This window comes from Cervus canadensis, chromosome 1, assembly GCF_019320065.1.
Source record: "Cervus canadensis isolate Bull #8, Minnesota chromosome 1, ASM1932006v1, whole genome shotgun sequence".
Taxonomy (NCBI): domain Eukaryota; kingdom Metazoa; phylum Chordata; class Mammalia; order Artiodactyla; family Cervidae; genus Cervus; species Cervus canadensis.
Genome location: NC_057386.1, coordinates 30291582 through 30311925, shown reverse-complemented (window position 1 = coordinate 30311925; position 20344 = coordinate 30291582). Strand labels below are relative to the sequence as shown.

The following is a 20344-nucleotide window of genomic DNA, read 5'->3' as shown; positions in this document are numbered from 1 at the left end:
AAAGTACCAGTGGTACTTTTGCTTGTAAAGTACTTGTGCTTTATAACAGAGAATAGCTGGCTTAAGGAGCTGGTCTCTGAGGTCCTTCCGGACCCTAATTTCTCATCCCAGAGGCCCTCTGTCAGCACCTAGAGCTAGCTTGGAATGGGGTTCCTATTGGGGCCCCAGTTTATTGCTTCTCTGAGAGGTTTTGTGTCTTGGAGCAATCAAATGTTGTTCCCAATTTATACTCCAATTCAAATGAGGTAGTGTCCCCAGAAATGATCTGTGTACCACTGTTAGTAAGAGATGGTTGGGGTAGATGTCTGAGCAGGTGTATTTTATTTTTTATATTTTAAGTTTAATTTAATTAATATATTTTTAAAATTGAAAGATAATTGCTTTACAATGTTGTGTTAGTTTCTGCTGCACAACAACATGAATCAGCTGTATGTACACATACACCTCCTCCCTCTTCAGCCTCCCTCCTATCCTCCTCCCGGTCCCACCCCTCTAGGTCTGTGATGAGCACCCAGCTGAGTTCCCTGTGCTAGACAGCAGATTCCCACTAGACAGCAGATTCCCACTATTTGTTTTTCACATGGCAGTGTATATATGTCAATGCCACTCTCGATTCATCCCACCTTCTTCCTCCCCCGCTGTGTCCACAAATCCATTTTCTATATCTGCATCTGTGTTTCCTGCCCTGCAAATAGGTTCATCAATGCCATTTTTCTAGATTCCATATATATATGTTAATATGCAATATTTGTTTTTCTTTTTCTGACTTACTTCATTCTGTATGACAAACTCTGGGTTCATCCATATTTTAAAATATGCAAAACGGTAACTCCTTTTTTGGGCATGTGATGTGAGTTTTCCATTTATGGTTTTATAGAGATTTAATGGTTTCATTTTATATGGTTTTATTTAGGTTAAAATTAGAGTCAAATTAGGGAAAGGTATGAAGTAATACTACAGGTTGTAGGCAGTCATGACAGATATCATAAAGGGGATATGCCAAGGACGGAAATTTGAGGCTCTGAAATAAAACATATAATAAAAGCATATTTATGAGTTTATTATTTAGAGCCCCAAGTATATTTTTTACTTTAAAAGATTAATAGAGTATAATCATTCACATTGATTAATAGTATTAAAATATTTGGTTCCCCAGACCTCTTTCTAAAAGTTTTTTGCAAAAGAATATATTATGGCAATGAAAAGAAATTAGGAAAAAAAAAAAATACATCAATTAAAATTGTTTCTTTTCCAAGAAGGGAAAAATTTTTTTTACCACTGTAAAATAGAAAATCTTGAAATAATTATAACTCAATTCCAAATAATGGAAGAGAGAAATTGACATAGGTTGCCAGGTAGAGACTTGCGCAGAAATGTTTGTGGATCTTCAGAGAATAAAAAATCTTTTAGCTGAACCTGATTTTCCGTCATTCCAAACTAATTTCAAGAGTTTTTGTCTTTATTCTGCAGATAACATGTGCTTTGCCACAGACATACTGGTATGTTCTTGATCAGGATAGTTCTTTGGTTCACAGATGGACAGAAGAGAAGGGGAGGAAAAGATGTAGTCCTGGATTGGTGGGCACATGGGGAGTAAAGAGGGAGGTTAAAAGAATGTAGAAAAATATGTGGGAACAAGATTTTCTAAAGTGCAGTCTATTGGGCAACAGAGAACCTTGGGAACAGGAAGAAAGGGTATCCTGGAAAGGAAAGGACCAGGGGAGTGAAGACCAAGCAGGGAGTCCCTGCCTCTGGCCACTTGGAGGCAGGGTTGGCATGGTGCAGCCCAGTTGCAGGTCCAGGATATTTGTGGGTAGAAGCCTGTGGAGAAAAGGGCTTCCCAGGTGGTGCTAGTGGTAAAGAACTCGCCTACCAATGCAGGAGACATAAGAGACGTCGGTTCTATCCCTGGATCAGGAAGATCCCCTGGAGGAGGGCATGGCAACCTACTGCAGTATTCTTGCCTGGAGAATCCCATGGGTGGAGGAGCCTGGTGGGCTATGGTCTTGGGCTTGCAAAGAGCTGGACACGACTGAAGCTACTTAGCACGCGTACGTGGGGAGAGATGTAAAGTCCAGAAGTTTTCTGGAGCGGCCATGGAACTGGCTCTCGGGTTCCCACGAGAGCCCGTTGCACGCAACTCTTGTCAACACCTGCTCCCCAACACTCAGTGACATCAAGTTAGTAGCTTGAGATCAGACACGGTGGGAAGATTAGGAGTATTTACATCCCAGAAATTGGCAAATGCTAAAGGCTTTTGGGATCAAGGCTTTTGTCCCAGAAGAGCTTGTGGTTAAAGATTTACCAGCAAACCACACATATTTCTGTGCAACTGGAGTTTATATTTGAATCTGTTTTGTTTGGGTTTTTTTGGCCACGTTGCCTGGCCTGTGGGATTTTAGTTCCCCAACCAGGGATCAAACCCAGGCACTGTGCAGTGGAAACATGGAGTCCTAACCACTAGGCAACCAGGATATTCCCGATATTTGCATTTTTTAAACGCTGTTAGCCTAACTCTGTTTGTATCTTTCTTCATCTGCCTTGTGAACCAAGGTGACTGCACCCTGGAGTAGATGAGCCAGCCCTCAAGTGTTGAGCTCTTGAAAATCAGGGGAGTGCGTATTTGTATGATTAAAGGAGATTTTTCTTATTAAAAAGTACAACATGAAAAGGAAGCTCCCGTGGTGTGATGCTCTCAGTTTCTTTTCCCTCAAGGCACAGATGTTGAAAGCCTGAGCATGTGCTCATTGGAATGACTGTTGGATTCTGACACACCACCACCCCCACCCTACAGTGGTTCTGATACTTCCATCAAACCCTCCCATTTAAGAATTGCTGTTCTAATCGATTTAACATGACATCTGTCTTTAAAAAATTGGTTTACATGGTCCTTCCCACAACCCCATTTGGGGTATAAAGCACTGATGTACACATCCCAAACTCCCATGTGTAGTGAGCCCTACAACCATCAATGTAATAAACTTGGGTATAATCCTGCTTTTGCTCAGCTGGGCAGGGCTGACCAATTAACTGGTAGACTCACCGCAGGTTATTTAGGTCTTAATTTTTTTTTTAATTTTCAGCAATTTTTATCAGATGGTACAGTGGTTTTATTTATTTATTTATTGGGCTTCTCTGCTAGCTCAAGTGGTAAGGAATCCACCTGCCAATGCAGGAGATGCAGGTTCTATCCCTGGGTCAGGAAGATAGGTTCCCCAGAGGAGGAAATAGTAATCCACTCCAGTATTCTTGCCTGGAGAATCTCATGGACAGAGGAGCCTGGAGGGCTACAGTTCTTGTGGAGTCCCGCAGAGTCAGACAGAGCCGAGCATGCAACAAATTACAAAAAATTAGAAAAAGAAATTTATTTGTTATTTTTTGGCTGCACCACACAGCATGCAGGATCATAGTTCCCTGACTAGGGATTGAACCCGTGTCCCCTTCATCAAAAGTGTGGCGTCTTAATCACTGGACAGCCAGAGAAGTTCCTAGGTCCTAATTCCTTTGCTTACAAAATGGAAATAATGAAGCTACCTCACAAGATTTTCTGTGAGTTTTTCTATGAGTTGGATGGTGTTTGGTATATTGCAACTGTTTACTAAACAGTATATATATTTTGAGTTTCTTTTAGGATGAATGCTGAGCTTCATCCACATAAAATAACCCAAGACCACCTGCTGTCGTATGACAGCTCCAGGTTACCTGCCCTGGAAAGAAGCAGCCTTCCTAAAACACCCATTTCCGGGCCTTTTGCATCCCCTCTCAGTGGCTCTGCAGAATTGGCACCCAGAGCTACGGTTTTCCTCCTTTCCCCTCTCGGCCACCACAGGACGGCGGATGGAAAGTGCTCTCTTTCCTCGGCTTCCTTCAATGGAAATGGCAGGAGGTTTTCCTGGCTTTGAAGACCAGCAGAGCCTTGCCATAATCAGCCTGAGCTATTTCTCTATTCCCTGTGACTTGTCCTCCGTAAGAGCTCAATCAGATTCTTTACTGGCAAATATTTATGAGAGATGTGACCATGCACGCAACACCTCCTTTGGTCCAAGCACTGAGCTAGCCGTGTATGAAGATTCAGTCTTGCTGCCTTCACAAGAAGCCTTTAAATGAGTTACTGTTCAGCCTGTTGTTGAGATTCAGACAGGATAGTCATGCCTGAGGTCACGCATTTGATGTATCGGCATTTGAAGGCAGATCTTTCTGACTCTTAAAACCCGTCCTCTGTCATCCATCCCATATTACCTCAGAGGTAATACCAGCAAGCAGTCACCGAGCATTTTCTACACACACAGCACCTGAGGGCCTGGGGCTGGGAGGGCCAGGAGGCCATTCAGATACAAGAATTCTGTAAGAGGGGCTCCTCAGACCCCTCTCCCAGCTGCCCAGGGCTCTTCTGATTTCAGTGTTTCCCCGCAAGAGCTGGCCAGCCCTCTTTGCTCCCTCAGCCCAGCAAGAGATCACAACCCTTGCTTTCTGATCCCTCACGCCCAGGCCTCAGGGCTCCGCTTGGCGGGTGTGAGCCTCAAGCTGGTACTGTGATGGGTTGTCTCCTGTTCCTTCCAGCTCTGATGGAGGCGCGGGACATCTACACCCACCTGGCGCCACTGAGCCGTCATCTGGAGAGCCTCGAGAGCCTGGAGTTTCCCGACGTGAAGCCCCGGCTGCGGCCCCTGCTGCACGTGGTCTGCCTGATCTGGGCCACGTGTGAGTCTTACCGCTGCCCAGGGCGGCTCACGGTGCTGCTGCAGGAGACCTGCAACCTTCTGGTCCAGCAGGTGGGCACCCAGCAGTCCCCAGCCTCACCGCAGGGGCTGGATGGTCCAAGTCACAAGAAGTGTAGAGTGTGCATCTGTTTCTTCAGAGCAATAATGAGGGCCCAAGGGTTCTCCTCTGGTGGCTCAAATGGTAAAGAATCTACCTGCAATGCAGGAGACCCAGGTTCAACCCCTGGATCTGGAAGATCCCCTGGAGAAGGGCATAGCTACCCACTCCAGTATTCTTGCCTGGAGAATTCCATGGACAGAGGAGCCTGGCAGGCTACAGTCCATGGGGTTGCAAAGAGTCGGACACGACTGAAGAGACTTAGCAGAGGATTCTCAGACTTGAATTGCTTTACCATCATAGACAGTAATTCCCAACACTGTTCTCAGTCCTGCTGGGGTACTCTAGAGGACCTGGGTTTGGGCGCAGGGTAGAGATGGTGAATTTCAACCTCCTTAAGGATCTTTATATATATATGCATATAACTTTATTTATATATTTATCTGGCAGCCCTGGGTCTTGGCTGCTGCATTCAGGCTGTTTTCTCTACTTGCAGCGAGGAGGGGCTACTCTCTAGTTGCCGTGCATGGGCTTCTCTCTTGCCGTGGAGCTCAGGCTCTAGGGCACATGGCTTCAATAGTTGCGGCTCCTGGGCTCGAGAGCACAGGCTCAGTAGCTGTGATGCACTGGCTTAGTTGCTTCTCAGCATGTGGTATCTTCCTGGATCAGGAATGGGACCCATGTTTCCTGCATTGGCAGGTGGATTCTTAGCATCTAGCCACTAGGGGAGCCCAGAAAGCAAGTGAGTCACAACAGAAACCTGGAAAGGATGCCTGTCCAGCCCCAGTCATCCCAAGAGAAGTCTCACTGTGTTTCCTTGTCTCTGACTGGTCACTTGCCACCCCTGAGCCCGTCATTGACCATAGCGTGACCCCTGGTCCCAATCCCGCTGTGGGACTGAAGGATGGGGTCTGATGTTTCCTCTATTAGTCTTCTGGAAAATGTTGCCTGGGCAGTCGCTCAGTGAAGAGCCATAGGCTGGGCAGAGTTGTGGACCATCCTTGCATCTGCAGCCGGGCTTAGCGCCACTCCCTTGTCTGCCCTCCAGGCCTCTGTTTATCTCTGCCCAGAAGACCTCCTGAGAGGTGAGGTCGAAGACGGTGAGAGGAAACTGCATGTGGTCACGGACACCCTGAGCTTCTTCAAGCAGCTGTTTCAGGACAGAAGGGAGAATCTCCATTCTTACTTCAAAGAGAACCAGGAAGTCCGCGAGTGGGATTTCCAGTCCTCTTTGGTCTTTGTGAGATTGGATGGCTTCCTGGGGCGACTGGGCATGGTGCAGGTGAGTGTTCTCCTCCCGTCAGGGCCTGGTTCCTTGCAGGAGGGAGCAACCCAGGGATCCAAAATGTAGCAGCAGCAACAAAGAATGGAACATCGTCATGTGCAGCATCATGAAGGGATCTAGAGACTGTCATGCTGAGTGACGTAAGTCAGGCAGAGAAGGAGAAGTACCGTGCGATATCACTTATGTATGGAATCTAAATAAATAATACAAATGAACTTATTTACTACACAAAAACAGACTCACAGACATAGAAAACAAACGTGATTGCCAAAGGGGAAAGAGAGGTGGGGGAGGGATAAATTAGGAGTTTGGGGAGTAACAGATACACACCATTATTTGTAACAGAGATAATCAGCAAGGACCTACTGTATAGCACAGGGAACTATACTGAATATTCTGTAATAACCTACAAGAATCTGAAAAGTATATGTGTGTGTGTATATACACACACACACGTACATGGGCTTACCTGGTGGCTCAGTTGGTAAAGAATCTGCCTGCAATGCAGGAGACCTAGGTTTGATCTCTGGGTCAGAAAAATCCCCTGGAGAAGGGAATGGCTACCCACTCCAGTATTCTTGCCTGGAGAATCCCATGGACAGAGGAAGCTGGCAGGCTACAATCCATGGGTTGCAAAGAATCAGATATGACTGAGCAACTAAACCACCACTACCATATATGTGTGTGTATGTATATATAGTGTATGTATATATGTGTGTATGTAAATATGTATGCATGTATATGTGTGTATATGTATATATGTGTGTATGTAAATGTGTATGTATGTATATGTGTGTATATGTGTGTATGTAAATGTGTATGTATGTGTGTATATATGTATATATATGTGTGTAAATATGTATGTATGTATATGTATATATATGTGTGTGTAAATGTGTATGTATGTCTGTGTATATATGTATATATATGTGTGTGAATATGTATGTATGTATATGTGTATACATGTATGTAAATATGTATATGTGTGTATATGTGTGTATGTAAATGTGTATGTATGTATATGTGTATATGTGTGTATGTAAATATGTGTGTATGTATATGTGTGTATATATGTGTGTGTGTGTGTATGTGTGTGTATATGTGTTTGTGTAAATATGTATGTATGTATACATATGTGCGTATGTATATACGTGTGTGTGTAAATGTGTATGTATGTATGTGTGTATATGTATATATGTGTGTATGTAAATATGTATTTATGTATATGTGTGTATATATGTATATGTGTGTGTATATAAATGTGTATGTATGTATATGTGTGTATATGTATATGTGTATGTAAATGTGTGTGTATGTATATGTGTGTTTGTATATATGCATATATATCTGAATCACTTAGGTATACACCCAAAACTAACACAACACTGTAAATCAGCTATTCTTCAATTTTTAAAATAAAGTGTAGTATTTAAGATTTCAAAAAAAGAAAAAAATGAGGAAGAAACAAATATTTATCAAATGAATTAATTTTTAAGAATAGTTGCCTTTCAAGGTATGTGGCAATCCTATTTTATTCTCTAATGGCAATTAAGTTTTCTTTTATGCCTACTTTTCATTACATTTTATGTATGGAGAATGCAGTAAGAGAATTATAGTGTATCTGCAATTCCCAGGCTATGTCATTAGGTCAGCATTTGGTCTTTCTTTTCTTTATTTCGGGTCTGTGTCTGCCTAAAGGTAGGATGACCAAATAAAAAGTGAACAAGTGAAACACAGCAAAGCGCAGAGTAAGAAGAGGTCCAAGACAGCAGGGTGGTCAGCCTCGCATTGCCTGGAAGAACCCATGATTCAGTAACTGATTTAGAATAGTCATCATGTGATGGTAGTTCTACTAGAAGTTCAAGAAATTCTGATCATAGTCTCAGGTAGAAGTCTGAAGGAATCAGTCAACAAATTCAGTTGGTTTTCAAATTACCCATAGTCTTCTTGCTAGCGGTCTCATGGGAAATGGCCAGTGAGTTGACCTGGATGCAGCTGGCCATGCCCACAAAGCCACTGCCTTGAACTTCTCCACTTTCCCACCATCAAGGTGGCTCCAAAAACTACAAGACTAGCATGAGTGCTAAGTTGCTTTAGTTGTGTCTGACTCTGTAACCCTATAGATGGTAGCCCACCAGGCTCCTCTGTCCATGGAATTCTCCAGACAAGAATACTAGAGTGGGTTGCCATTTCCTCCTCCAGGGGATCTACCCAACCCTGAGATCAAACCTGAGTCTCCTGTGTCTCCTGCATTGGTATGTGGGTTGTTTACCGCTTGCACCACCTGGGGAGCCCAAGACTAGCATGAATCCCTGTACAAATGAAATACGACTTTTGCTCAGAGTTGTGACTGTCGTCCCCGAGTTGTTTAAAAGTCAATGCGAACGTTAGTTTAAGGACCAAGGTAAGAAAACACGAGCCTTTCTCTTTTGACTGTTTTCCTCTTCAGGATTTAGTGTGATTACCATGTGTTCGCATGCTCTGCAGCTCTGTGTTCACTGATGAAACTCTGCAGGGAGAGTAGTGGGTATGACAAAACAAAATACTTATCATAAAATTAATTTGGGAGATGCAGGGTCAAGGTCAAGATTAGGACAATAGCCAAGGAGACTGAGAAGGAATCAGAAGCATGTTTTTCTCCATGATCAGCAGAGATTTGGGGTGAAGAGAAGGGCTGTGTTGGGAGGAGGTGGTGATAAGTGGCACAGACCAATGCGATTATGAGGATTAGAGAAGATGAGATGGAATCTCTTCACTTCAGCCCCCAAAGCATAGTTCCACGACTGCCATGCTCTAGGCACCACGTACCAGGCTCTGAGCTAGGGCCCCGGGGGTAGGACGGTGGCTAGGGTACAGTTTTGCCTGTAAGAAGCCCACGGACCAGAAGACATGCAAAGGGCAGAGACTGATGGAGGAGATCCAGGGATGGGACGACAACAAAATCTTGAAGCTTCCCTGAGGTGTATTACATGCCATGATAAAAGCAAAGTGTGTGTTAGTCACTTTGTCGTGTCCAACTCTTTTCGACCCCATGGACTGTAGCCCACCAGGTTCCTCAGTCTGTGGGATTCTCCAGGCAAGAATACTGGAGTGGGTTGCCATTTCCTACTCCAGGGGATCTTCCTGACCCAGGAATCAAACCCAGGTCTTCTACATTGCAAGCAGATTCTTTACCATCTGAGCCACAGGGAAGCCTGATAAAAGCAAAATTGGTGTGATATTGGGAGCAAGAAGGATGGGTTCCTAACCCAGAGGGCCTCTGAGAAAGTGGGGAGCACAAGAGGAAATAAATTTAGAAACTGTAGTAGGAATTCTCTGGGGAAACGAAGACTGGTGAAGGTGGGAACAGAGACAGAGAAAATGTATGAGCCAGAAGGCCAGACCCTAGATCTTATGAAAGGTGTACCTTAAATCCTTCTCTGGGATCACGGAGAGTATAAATAATTAACGCCTAGCTTTTTCCTAAATGCTTTGTTTTTGGCACCATTTCCACTCCAGCCCTTGAGGAGCAGCCTCTCTTCTCCTTCTTCTCCATTCCATCCCTCTCCTCTCCAACACCAACCCATTCACTGTCTTTTAACTGGAGGTGACAGAGACTCTCCCTCCTGCCTGCCCCTGGCCACTGTGGGGACCAGGGCAGACAGCCGCCTTCACAGTCTCCCTAGCCCTGAGGATAGTCCTTGCAGTGGAAGCCAGGGAGCAGGGCTCAGCTCTGCACATGCTAATGATGTGACTTTGCATGTAGACAGCTATCCTGACATTGAGCGCCTAATCTGCTGGGTTTATTCAGTAACCACAAGCAGCCCTAGCCACTAGCCTCCCCGGAGTCATTACCCTTGCAAGAGTCCACTCTCTGGCTGCTTTTTCTTTCTGAATCAGTGCACAGATGCATAAAAAGCAAAAAGCAGTTGTCCCAGTTTAATTAGAAGATGAGATGGATGTCACCCGGTCCTGCTCCTGTTCCCCTCGTAAGTTTTCTGTCCCTGGCTCTGGTTCACTTCTCTGCTCTTAGGCCAAATGCCTCCACTTCTTTTGTCCACTCATTTCTCGTCTGCCTCCCTCTTCCCTCTTCCTTTCCTGCTGGTCTCCCTCCCCTTCTCTATTTTCCTTCCTCTTGTTTAGCTTCTCTTAACTCTCTGTTCACCCTGCATTTCCCTGAGTCTGCCTTTTCCTGTGGCTGTTTCTTTCCCTCGTCCGGGCATTTCTCTCTCGTTCATCTCCTAAACATTTGCTCAGATTGCCCCCTGCCCCCTGTCTTCCCAGTCTCTTCCCCACTCAACTCAGTGCAGCAAGACACAGGCTATCGATCGGCTCTGGGCATATTTCACATCGCCCTTTAGTTAACATTCTGTGTATCTCCGTGATCGATGCCTGCTTGAGATGGGGTTAATCTGCTTCTCTCTAGCAAGAATTAGCATGAACCCAGCCCTATTCATCTTGCCATTCTGTATACTTCATGGCCCCTAAACCATGGGCAGCTGCAATTAATAAATACATGAAGCCAAGTTAGTAAAATGATTTCAGTGTGTTTTCCTCTCTGCCTGCTCACAAGGTTGAGGTTGTTTAGGGCTGGTTTTTAATCTCTCTTGTTCTATTTTCCCCTCTGATTTGCCTGGCCTTTTTTTTTCTCTTTGAAACAAGAAAGTTTTATTGTGCATATGGATGTTTCCCCTCTTTTGCTGTGCAGTCGCTCAGTCATGTCTGACTCTGTGACCCCATGGACTGCATGCAGCATGCCAGGCTTCCCTGTCCTTCACCATCTCCTGGAGCTTGCTCAAACTCATGTCCATTGAGTTGGTGATGCCATCCAACCATCTCGTCCTCTGTCGTCCCCTTCTCCTCCTGCCTTCAATCTCTCCCAGCATCAGGGTCTTTTCCAATGAGACAGTGCTTCATATCAGGTGGCCAAGGTATTGGAGCTTCAGCTTCAGCATCAGTCCTCTGGGCACCTGCTAAATGAAGGTGAGGGCAGGACTGCTTGGCCAGAGGTGTTGAGCTGTCCTGCAGGTCTGCCTGCAGAGGCATGTGGAGTAATTGCATTCTCTGCAAACCTTGTCCTCCTTCTCCTCTTCCTCCTCCTCACCATCCCCATGATGCAGCTAATCTCTTAGAGAGCTAACCCCTGGGAGGGAAAGGAAGAACAGACCAAGAAAGAATTAACATCTTTCAAGAGCCAATCTCATGTCAGAACTGCAGCCTTAGAACCTTGGAAAGAGCTGGGTAACAGCACCTCTGGCAAATGAGCACCATCACGTGTGACACAAAAATGAACTTGCCCAGAGTCACAGGCTCAGCAAGGCTTAGCTGGGGTTCATACCCCAGGGTACAGGGTTCCAAGCACTGTCTTTCCACCAAACACAGACGTCTCCCAGCAGTTACAAAGATCTGTTCCCCTGCCTCCCTCCCTCCCTTTTTAGAGTCCCACACTGGTTTTATAGTTTTCTTCTGCCCCAACACACTCTATTCTGTATTTGCACAGACTATTTTTACCATATGATTTCTCAGTCTTTTTTTTTTCCTGAATAAGTCATTTGGGTAAAATTATAATTCCCACTCCACGAAAGGGCCTTACTAAGGAAATCCCGAAAGTATGTACAATCTTGGCAATTTAAAGGAACAGTCGAAAATCAAATGGAAAAGTCTTCCGCTGCCTCTGGATTTTGTTTCCCCACCCTGCCTTCCTGCAGCGTGCTTCAGTATGCACCTGTGCACCCACACACGACACACAGCACGCATACAGACACACACTGCACATACACGCCCACCACGCTACACATGCATGCACACACACACACACCACACTCATACACACACTGCACATACACGCACACCATCCTACACATGCGCACACACACACACACCACACTCATACATACAGACACACTGCTCAGAGACACACAACACTACACATACAGACACACTGCACATACACGCACACCACGCTACACATGCATGCACACACACCACACTCACACACACACAGACACACTGCTCACAGACACACAACACCACACATACAGACACCTACTGCACGTACAAGCACACCACGCTACACATGCATGCACACACCACACTCACACACACAGACACACTGCTCACAGACACACAACACCACACATACAGACACATACTGCACATGGCACAGCACACTACACACACACACACAACACTACACACACAGACACACACTGCACTTATGCACATGGTACTACCCACACATTGCACACACCACGCACACATCGCGCATACACACTCACCACACACACAGGTGTGCATGCATACACTGTGTACACACAGTACATGCGCGCACACACACACAGTTTGTTGTTGTGCCGTAACATTGCAGATTCTGCAGCTGCCCTGTTTGTGTTTCCACCCCCAGCCTCTCCCCTCCAACAATGCAGTAAGCAAGCAGCTTGGAGAGCACCCCCATCTCTTTCACTGTGAAATGGCTATAAAGCTGTGATTCTCTTGGAGGTGAGACGCTTTCCTGCTGAGGCTCCGTGCGCAGTGATTAGCAGGCAGTTAGGTAATAAGCTGACCTAATCTACCACATTTCCCTTGCTCTTTCCATGTCTCCAGCCCCTCCGCCAGCTCCTTTTATTCGGGTCTAATTGGGCCGCTTCCCTTTCAGCCGGGCCTGAGCACTCGGTCGCGTAGGAGACCATTAGCTGCATAAGGTCGACCGCCTTCAGAAGGTAAAGAAAACAGTCTTTTTCCCAATGACCTTTTGAGATTCTCGTCTGTGAATGTCTGCTTTGTGTTCGCCCTTAATGAATTCTGAAGACATTTCTTTTAAGATGCGCGGCCTCTCCTGAGAACAGGCTTGCTGTTTGTGGGGCCACATCACCCCATTAAAGGTTGCACAGTTTTCAGAAGAATAGGACCCAGTCAATCCAGCCAGCTGCCTGGGACCCCCCTGCTCTTTGTGGCCTCTGCCTGGAAAGGAGCACCTGAGTATCAACTTCTGTGCACATCTCTTAGGCACTAACCTGATCTAATGACATTGGGGTGATGCTAATTAATTACAGTGCCTGCCGTTCATTGAGGGCTTCCCTGGTGGCTCAGTCTGCCTGCAATATGGGAGACCCAGGATGGATCCCTGGGTCGGGAAAATCCCTCGGAGAGGAAAATGGCAATCCACTCCAGTATTCTTACCTAAAGAATTGCATGGACAGAGGAGCCTGGCAGACTACAGTCCATGGCGTCACAAAGAGTCAGATATGACTGAGTGACTACACTTTAACTTTTTTTTTCCCACCATTTATTGAGGGCTCCCCAAGTGGCTCAGTAGGTAAAGAATTTGCCTGTAATACAGAAGTCGCAGGGAATGCGGGTTCAATCCCTGGGTAGGGAAGATCCCCTGGAGGAGGAAATGGCAACCCACTTCAGTATTCTTGCCTGGGGGATTCCATGGACAGAGGAGCCTAGTGGGCTACAGTCCATAGGGTCGCAAAGAGTTGGACATGACTGAAGTGACTTAGCATGCACACACACCTTTTATTGAAGTTGTACAAAGGCACTTCCCTTGTAACTGTAACTCATCTGCAGGTCAGGAAAAGGAGGATTAGAAAAATTAAATGTCTTGCTTTAAGCCACGTAGCTGGTGAACGGTAGAACAGGGCTGTGTGAACCCAGGGATCTGTGCCCCAGCACTCCTCCCATGATGCCCTGTGTCCTACCCCTGACCTTGACATTTTCAGCCTGAATACAACATCATGGATTTTGTGTGTTTACAACGGTGATGGATAAAAATGAATATTTTAAAAATTTAATCTAAATCTCTCATGGGTTTAAATGGCCTTTTATCTGTTTTGTGAGGACTTCTAAATAAACAATGGAAGGAGCTTACATTTAAATATTTTAAGAACCAAAGATATAGTCACCATTGTTTCTGTAAGTCTGTTTCTACTAATGTGATTCGACTTCCTGCCTGATGCAGGAATCTTCTTTATGATACCTCTGTGACATGACATCAGACTTTTAAAATCCACCCAGGGGGACTTCCCTGGCGGTCCAGTGATTAAGACTCTGATCTCCCAGTGCAGGGGGCATGGGTTCAATCCCTGGTTGGGGAACTAAGATCCCACATGCTGCATGCTAAGTCACTTCAGCTGTGTCCAGCTCTATGCGACGCTATGGACTGCAGCCCTCCAGGCTCCTCTCTGTCCATGGGATTCTCCAGGTAAGAATACTGGAGTGGGTTGCCATTTCCTCCTCCAGGGGATCTTCCCAACCCAGGGATAGAACCCGCGTCTCTTACATCTACCTATGTTGTCAGGCAGGTTCTTTACCACGGCACCACCTGGGACACCCACCTGCTGCATAGTGCAGCAGAAAAGAAAAGAGCTGTGAAATCCACCCAGATCTGGGGAGCTCACCACCTCTGTTAGCAGCCCAGTGTATGGCTGGACCTTTCCAGGCATGCGATGGTTCTGTTTCGTGGAGTAGAACCACATGAAACTGCCATTTCTTGTAGGTCAATATGGTCAAAAATCAGAAACTTTGTAAGTTCAGCCTACAGGTTGACCCCAGATCTTCTGCTTTGCCCTGTTCACTTACTTTCCTTAGTTCTGCCCTCAGCTCAGGGCCATGCAAGGTTCTGCCTTGCACTTGACCACAGCTCATCAAACATTCAAAGGCACAGTTTTGCCTTGCTTCCTAATTCTCTGTTCTTATCTAATTCTCTTTATTTTATCTAATTGTTCTGAGTCCAATGTTCCTAGAGTCTCTACCACCCTGTCACCTTCTCCTGGAGGTACTGTCGCTAAGTCCGAGGTCAAAGATGACATCTTCCTTCATTCAACAAATATTTCTTCAGCATCTGGGACTCTTCCAGGGATGGAAAATACAGTGGGATCTCTGGGGTGTTTACAACCTACTGAGAAAGGTGGATAGGAAATAAACAATATAATGTAATCCCAGATAGCATAGTATAATGCCAGAGAGTGATTAAGAGTTCTAAAGAAAAGTTTATGCAGGAGAAGGGTATACAGAGTGTAGGAGAAAAGTGGGGTAAGAGTCTCTTTTATTGAGGGGAGGTGTAAGGAAAGGATTAAGACCTTGAACTGAACCCTAAATAAATGTATTGCCCATCATGTGTTTGTTAAGCAACGTAAATATCCATTGTTTCTAGTGACCAGAGTTTCTCCAAAAATAGAATGATTATGTAAGTATTCTTTTGGGGCTTCCCTGGTCTCTCAGTGGTAAAGAACCTGCTTGCCAATGCAGGAGATGCACATTTGAACCGGGTCTGGAAGATCCCTGGAGAAGGAAATGGCAACCCACTCCAGTATTCTTGCCTGGGAAATCCCATGGACAGAGGAGCCTGGTGGGCTACAGTCCATGGTGTCACAGAAGAGTCGGACATGACTTAGTGACTAAACAACAATATCTATGATTTACCTGTTAGATTGAAAATGAAGCAACTTTCAGTGACCACCCAGGACTGTGCTTCAGGAATTCTTGAGAAATAAAGTATAAAAAAATAGTCATCTAGTTTTTTTTTACATAATCGAACATATTGAAATGCATCTGTCTTTTAAAATGGTTAGATGGTACCTCCTAAAAACTGAAATTAACATCCACAAACTTATGAAAAATGGGTACCGAGATGACATTCCACAGCACAAGCACAGTACATTTCTCCTATCAGAACGACTCAAATTACTGCTAAAGTCCATTTCATTTGAATCAAGTTGATTGCTGTCTCCTCCCTGCATACAAAGTCAAACGTGTGTTTAAATAAAGCTTACCCCCTTTCCCCATCCTTGGCAGGATCTCCTGGTTTGGGTATACATGTTCCTTCACTTGGCTCTTTCTTTCTCCTCATTTCTCCCAGTTCAGCCCCTGGCTCATCAGTTCAGTCACTCAGTCGTGTCCCGCTCTTTGCGACCCCATGGACTGCAGCACGCCAGGCCTCCCTGTCCATCACTGGAGTCTACTGAAACTCATATCCATCGAATCAGTGATGCCATCCAACCATCTTATCCTCTGTCGTCCCCTTCTCCTCCCACCTTGGGTCGCTTTTCTCTCTTATTGCCGTTCAAATCTCCTCGGGGTGGAGGACTGCCTCCCAGGGGTCCATGTCACATGTTTGCCAAAATGACACAAAGGTACCCCCATCTCCCTCTTTGCTACTGAAGAGCTAAGCACACAGATTGGAAGGTACAGCTGGAAGAATGCCTTGATCTAGAGACTTTGTGATTTTCAATGGGTAGTCGTGATAGATACGTTAGATGCAGAGTTAGAGATGTCTTGAAGGCTCCTATCCTGTCAGAAGTGAAGCGTCCTGGATGGACTCAAGCAGCATCACTCCCCCGGGGCTCTGGGCTGTATTGTGACCTGTCACTTGATCCCGAGCCCTGCTGGGAACTGCCACGTCAGTGGTGACAGTCACACACACTCACTGCCTATTTACCGGGTGCCGTCCTGAGCCTGCACTGACCTGATTCACTCTCACTGTTGTTATCCCGATACAAAGATGTTGGGTCACCACCCACCAACACCCAGCCGGCCACAGGGTCTACGGTCCCAGGTACGCCCAGCAAGGGCACCCCTCACATGTCTTTTCTTGGCAGAAGTCATTGCTGAGAATGTTGGCGCCACCTCTGAGCTTGTCCTCAGGACTACTCAGAGGATCCACTTTCCTGTCAGCACCTACCAAGACAGCCGTCATTCTGGAACCACACAACACGGTCCATTTAAAATTGGTTTCCTAAATGGGAATAAAGCCACCAGCCATGTAATTCGTGTTATTATTGTATTTTATTATTTATGAGAGAACACAGGAAGAGGTTGAAGCATAAATTTGGTTTTTGTGTGCGAGTAAATTTTATTTATTGGAATTTTCTCTTTGTTATCGCGTGTCACCAAGAGTTATTTATATCAGCCCAATCTAATAATAAGGTTACAAAACTAATCAAGCTTCACATTTTCCTAAGCAACCACCACCCCCATATAATTTTCAGCCCTTCCTATACCAATTTGCGCATCATCCACTGTTGTTATCATCCTCATTATCCTAATTCCATTGCAAATTGTCTTCACAGGATCTTCTGAAGACAACTTTGGATTTCCACAAACTGGGAAAGCTTGAGTTCAGTGGTATCAGAGGGAGTGCCCTGAGCCAGCAGGCCCAGCAGATGTACACCGAGTTTCAAGAGATGTACAGGGTCTTCTCAGAGTCTTCCTACAACTGCTTGGATCTCCAAAGCATGGTAGGGCTTGGAAGGGCTACCTTGCAAGATTTGTCTCTTTTTCTCAGATGCCTGCAGCCTCTAGCCTGGGTATTTACTTGGATTTCCCCTGTGCATTTTCTTTGGCTCTGTGGTCCCCATGGTTTTATCGGCAGAGACCACTCTTAATTATCCTGTCTGTCAGGAGAGAAGTCAGGGGAGGGTGATTTCCAACTGCTGACTTCTTCGGACTGAAGATACCCAGGGTTTCAGAGATGCTGAGATGGAGAAGGGGTGATGGTGGAGGCTGCAGCCACTTTAAGCTTGGAGCAGCACCTGCTGTGTGAAGGCCAGGCACACCCAGGCAGAATTTCATTAGTGGCCTGCAGAGGGGTAAGTGACGCAGTAGCCCAGTTTTCTGATCAGACTCTAGTTCCCAAGAGAGACCTCAGGATGAGGCAAGGGCCAACATTGCATGTTCCAGGATCAGGACCCAGGAGTCCACATCCCACCTGTAGCGCAGGAGAGCTGAGACCAGTGAGTCCAAGACTACAGGAACCAAAAGAAGCAAAAGGGTCAGTACAGACACAGGGAACGGCGTTCCCCGAGAAGGGAAGGCTAAAGGACTGGAGAAGGGATTTTAGAGTATTTGAGGGAAAAGGAAAAAGCAGTTGAGCAAGAATCTGTTCTGAGCACCTTCCAATGTCTGCGTTCATGCTCAGTCATCAGTTGTGTCTGACTGCGGTCCCATGGACTGTAGCCCACCAGGTTCCTCTGTCCTTGGAATTCTCCAGGCAAGAATACTGGAGTGGGTTGCCATTTTCTCCTCCGGTGGACCTTCCTAACCGAGGATGGAACCCACATCTCCTGCATTGACAGGTGGATTCTTTACCACTGAGCCATCTGGGAGCCCCCTTCCATTGTCCAGGGGGATCTTAGCTGGCCAAACCCAGGAAATGGAACTTTCTAAAAGTTCTATTAGTTTAAAGTAGAAAAAAAGTTGGCATATAAATGAGGATCTATACTGTATGTTTTCTACCATGTGATAAAACAGTACAAAACAAAATCCTGTACATAGAGAAGTGTGCTCCAATGTTAGTTGGGTTTGGGAAGTAGCGAAATGCTACTATATTTTCCTACTTTTCTTTATCTTTTCATAAGAGTATGCATAGCTACTGTAAAGCGATAATAAGACATAATAATTTCACAAATTAGAGATGTTTCTCTGAAAATCAATGTTCTCTGAAAGTCGCTACATTCGAAGAAAGAGCATGCTCTGTGTTGCTGAATAAAATACAGTTAATTGGGACAGGCTTATACTAAAAAAAAAAAAATTCATTGTTGATCTGAAATTTAAATTTAACGGGTGTCCTGTAATTTTATTTGCTAAATTTGGCAACCGTGGGGGCAATGGCTAGCTGCTGTCTTAAGCAATTAAGTGTATTTAGAAGAAATAGTGTATAGTTGTTAAATTAGCTTACTTTTCTCCTAATAGCCATAGCAGTTTGTTTACACTGAAGAGAACAGGATTTTCACTCGAGGGAGGAAGGGAAGTCAGGGGTAGTGATGAAGTAGCCCCATTGCTGGGGCTGTTGCTGCCAAGGTGGCTTTCAGGGTGGCCTGAGCTGGTGCCGCAGGTGAGAGAGAAGGGGCTGCAGGAGCTGGAAGTGGGGACACAGGAGGGGGACAGGGCACCAGCCTCACCTCCGACTCTTTACCATTTTGCCTCGAGTGACTCAGACAGTAAAGAATCCACCTGCAATGCAGGAGATTTGGGTTCAATTGATCCCTGGGTCGGAAAGATCCCCTGGAGAAGGAAATGGCTAACCCACTCTGGTATTCTTTCCTGGAGAATTCCATGAACAGAGGAGCCTGGAAGACTACAGTCCATGGGAGTCGCAAAGGGTCAGACACAACTGAGTGACTAGCACACGCTAATACTAGAGAGTCTAGGAGAAAAATGCTGCAATAATAGGGCAACTGTCTATGTGGATAAACACTGGGGCACACCATAGTGAACTGTAGAAAATCAAAATATATCCTTGGTGTGACAGATTAATAGGAAAAAGCATTCTGGGATTGTCCTTCAGAAAATCGTGTTTTCTTATGTCCATTTGCTGTCTCTTCAGGAATTTGAAAATGACATCTCTGACTTTAATCAGAGAGTAGAAGACCTTGACAGGAGGCTGGGGACTGTCTTTATTCAGGCCTTCGATGACGCCCCTGGCTTGGAGCATGCCTTTAAGGTTTGTACTGGAGGGGGAGCTACCCCCACTTTCCCAGCAGTGCTTCACTCTCCCTGCCCTCTCAGATGGGGATAAGCTTACACTTCCAGCTGTTTTGTTCCTGCAGAGAGGAATTGTTGCTGTTGGTCTAGTAGAAGCAGTACTGTGGGTGTCCCAGGGCGAGGGAGCCTGGAGCCTGCAAAACTGGGCTTCTCAAGTTGATGGCTCAGGCTTTTCTGCAAACTTGATGATATAAAAATACCTTGTAATTGAATTTCTTCTGGATTGCTCTCTTTGGGCCTTACCTGTAACCTGGGTGCCTATTAAAAGTGAAGAAGCCTGCTGTGGTCACCAGGGCTATTTTAACAGGTGCCATCAGGTCAATTCAGGCTGGAGCAAACCACTGAAACATGAGTAACTAGAATAAGAAGATGTGGACCCTTGCCCTGTGTTGCCCAGATCAGATGGTGCAGGAATGTGCAGGAGAAAGTTCAGGATGATGAGTAGATAAATGACTACAGAAACGAGCAACCTAGTCCTGAGACCTGAAGGCTTAGGGAAACAGAGCAGGTCTTCCACAAACTGTGAAGAAACTTACTCTGTAAAGCCTGAAGGATTAGAACCAGGACCAATCAGGTTATGGGGAGGCAGATTTTGGCTCAAAAGAAGAAACTGATCTCTGCTAACGCTATTTAAAGATGGAATAAACTTCCTAGAGAGGTAGTTAAGTTTTCAGGCGCTGAACATGTCCACAGACTGGATAACTGATGGGACAATCACAGAAGAGGCTTAACCCCAGGATGGTGAGTCTATGATGTTCTAGAACACTGGGAACATAT

General features: G+C 45.6%; 1 protein-coding gene across 1 annotated transcript in view; it reads left to right on the top strand.

Moving 5' to 3' along the window:
• DNAH9 (dynein axonemal heavy chain 9) overlaps positions 1–20344 on the top strand; it is a 277788-nt gene that overhangs the window by 12845 nt on the left and 244599 nt on the right. The window contains exons 5-8 of the mRNA XM_043473954.1: positions 4561–4772; positions 5867–6100; positions 17155–17322; positions 19410–19526. Of these exons, the coding sequence (XP_043329889.1) occupies positions 4561–4772; positions 5867–6100; positions 17155–17322; positions 19410–19526 (731 nt within the window). The remainder of the gene's footprint in view (positions 1–4560; positions 4773–5866; positions 6101–17154; positions 17323–19409; positions 19527–20344) is intronic.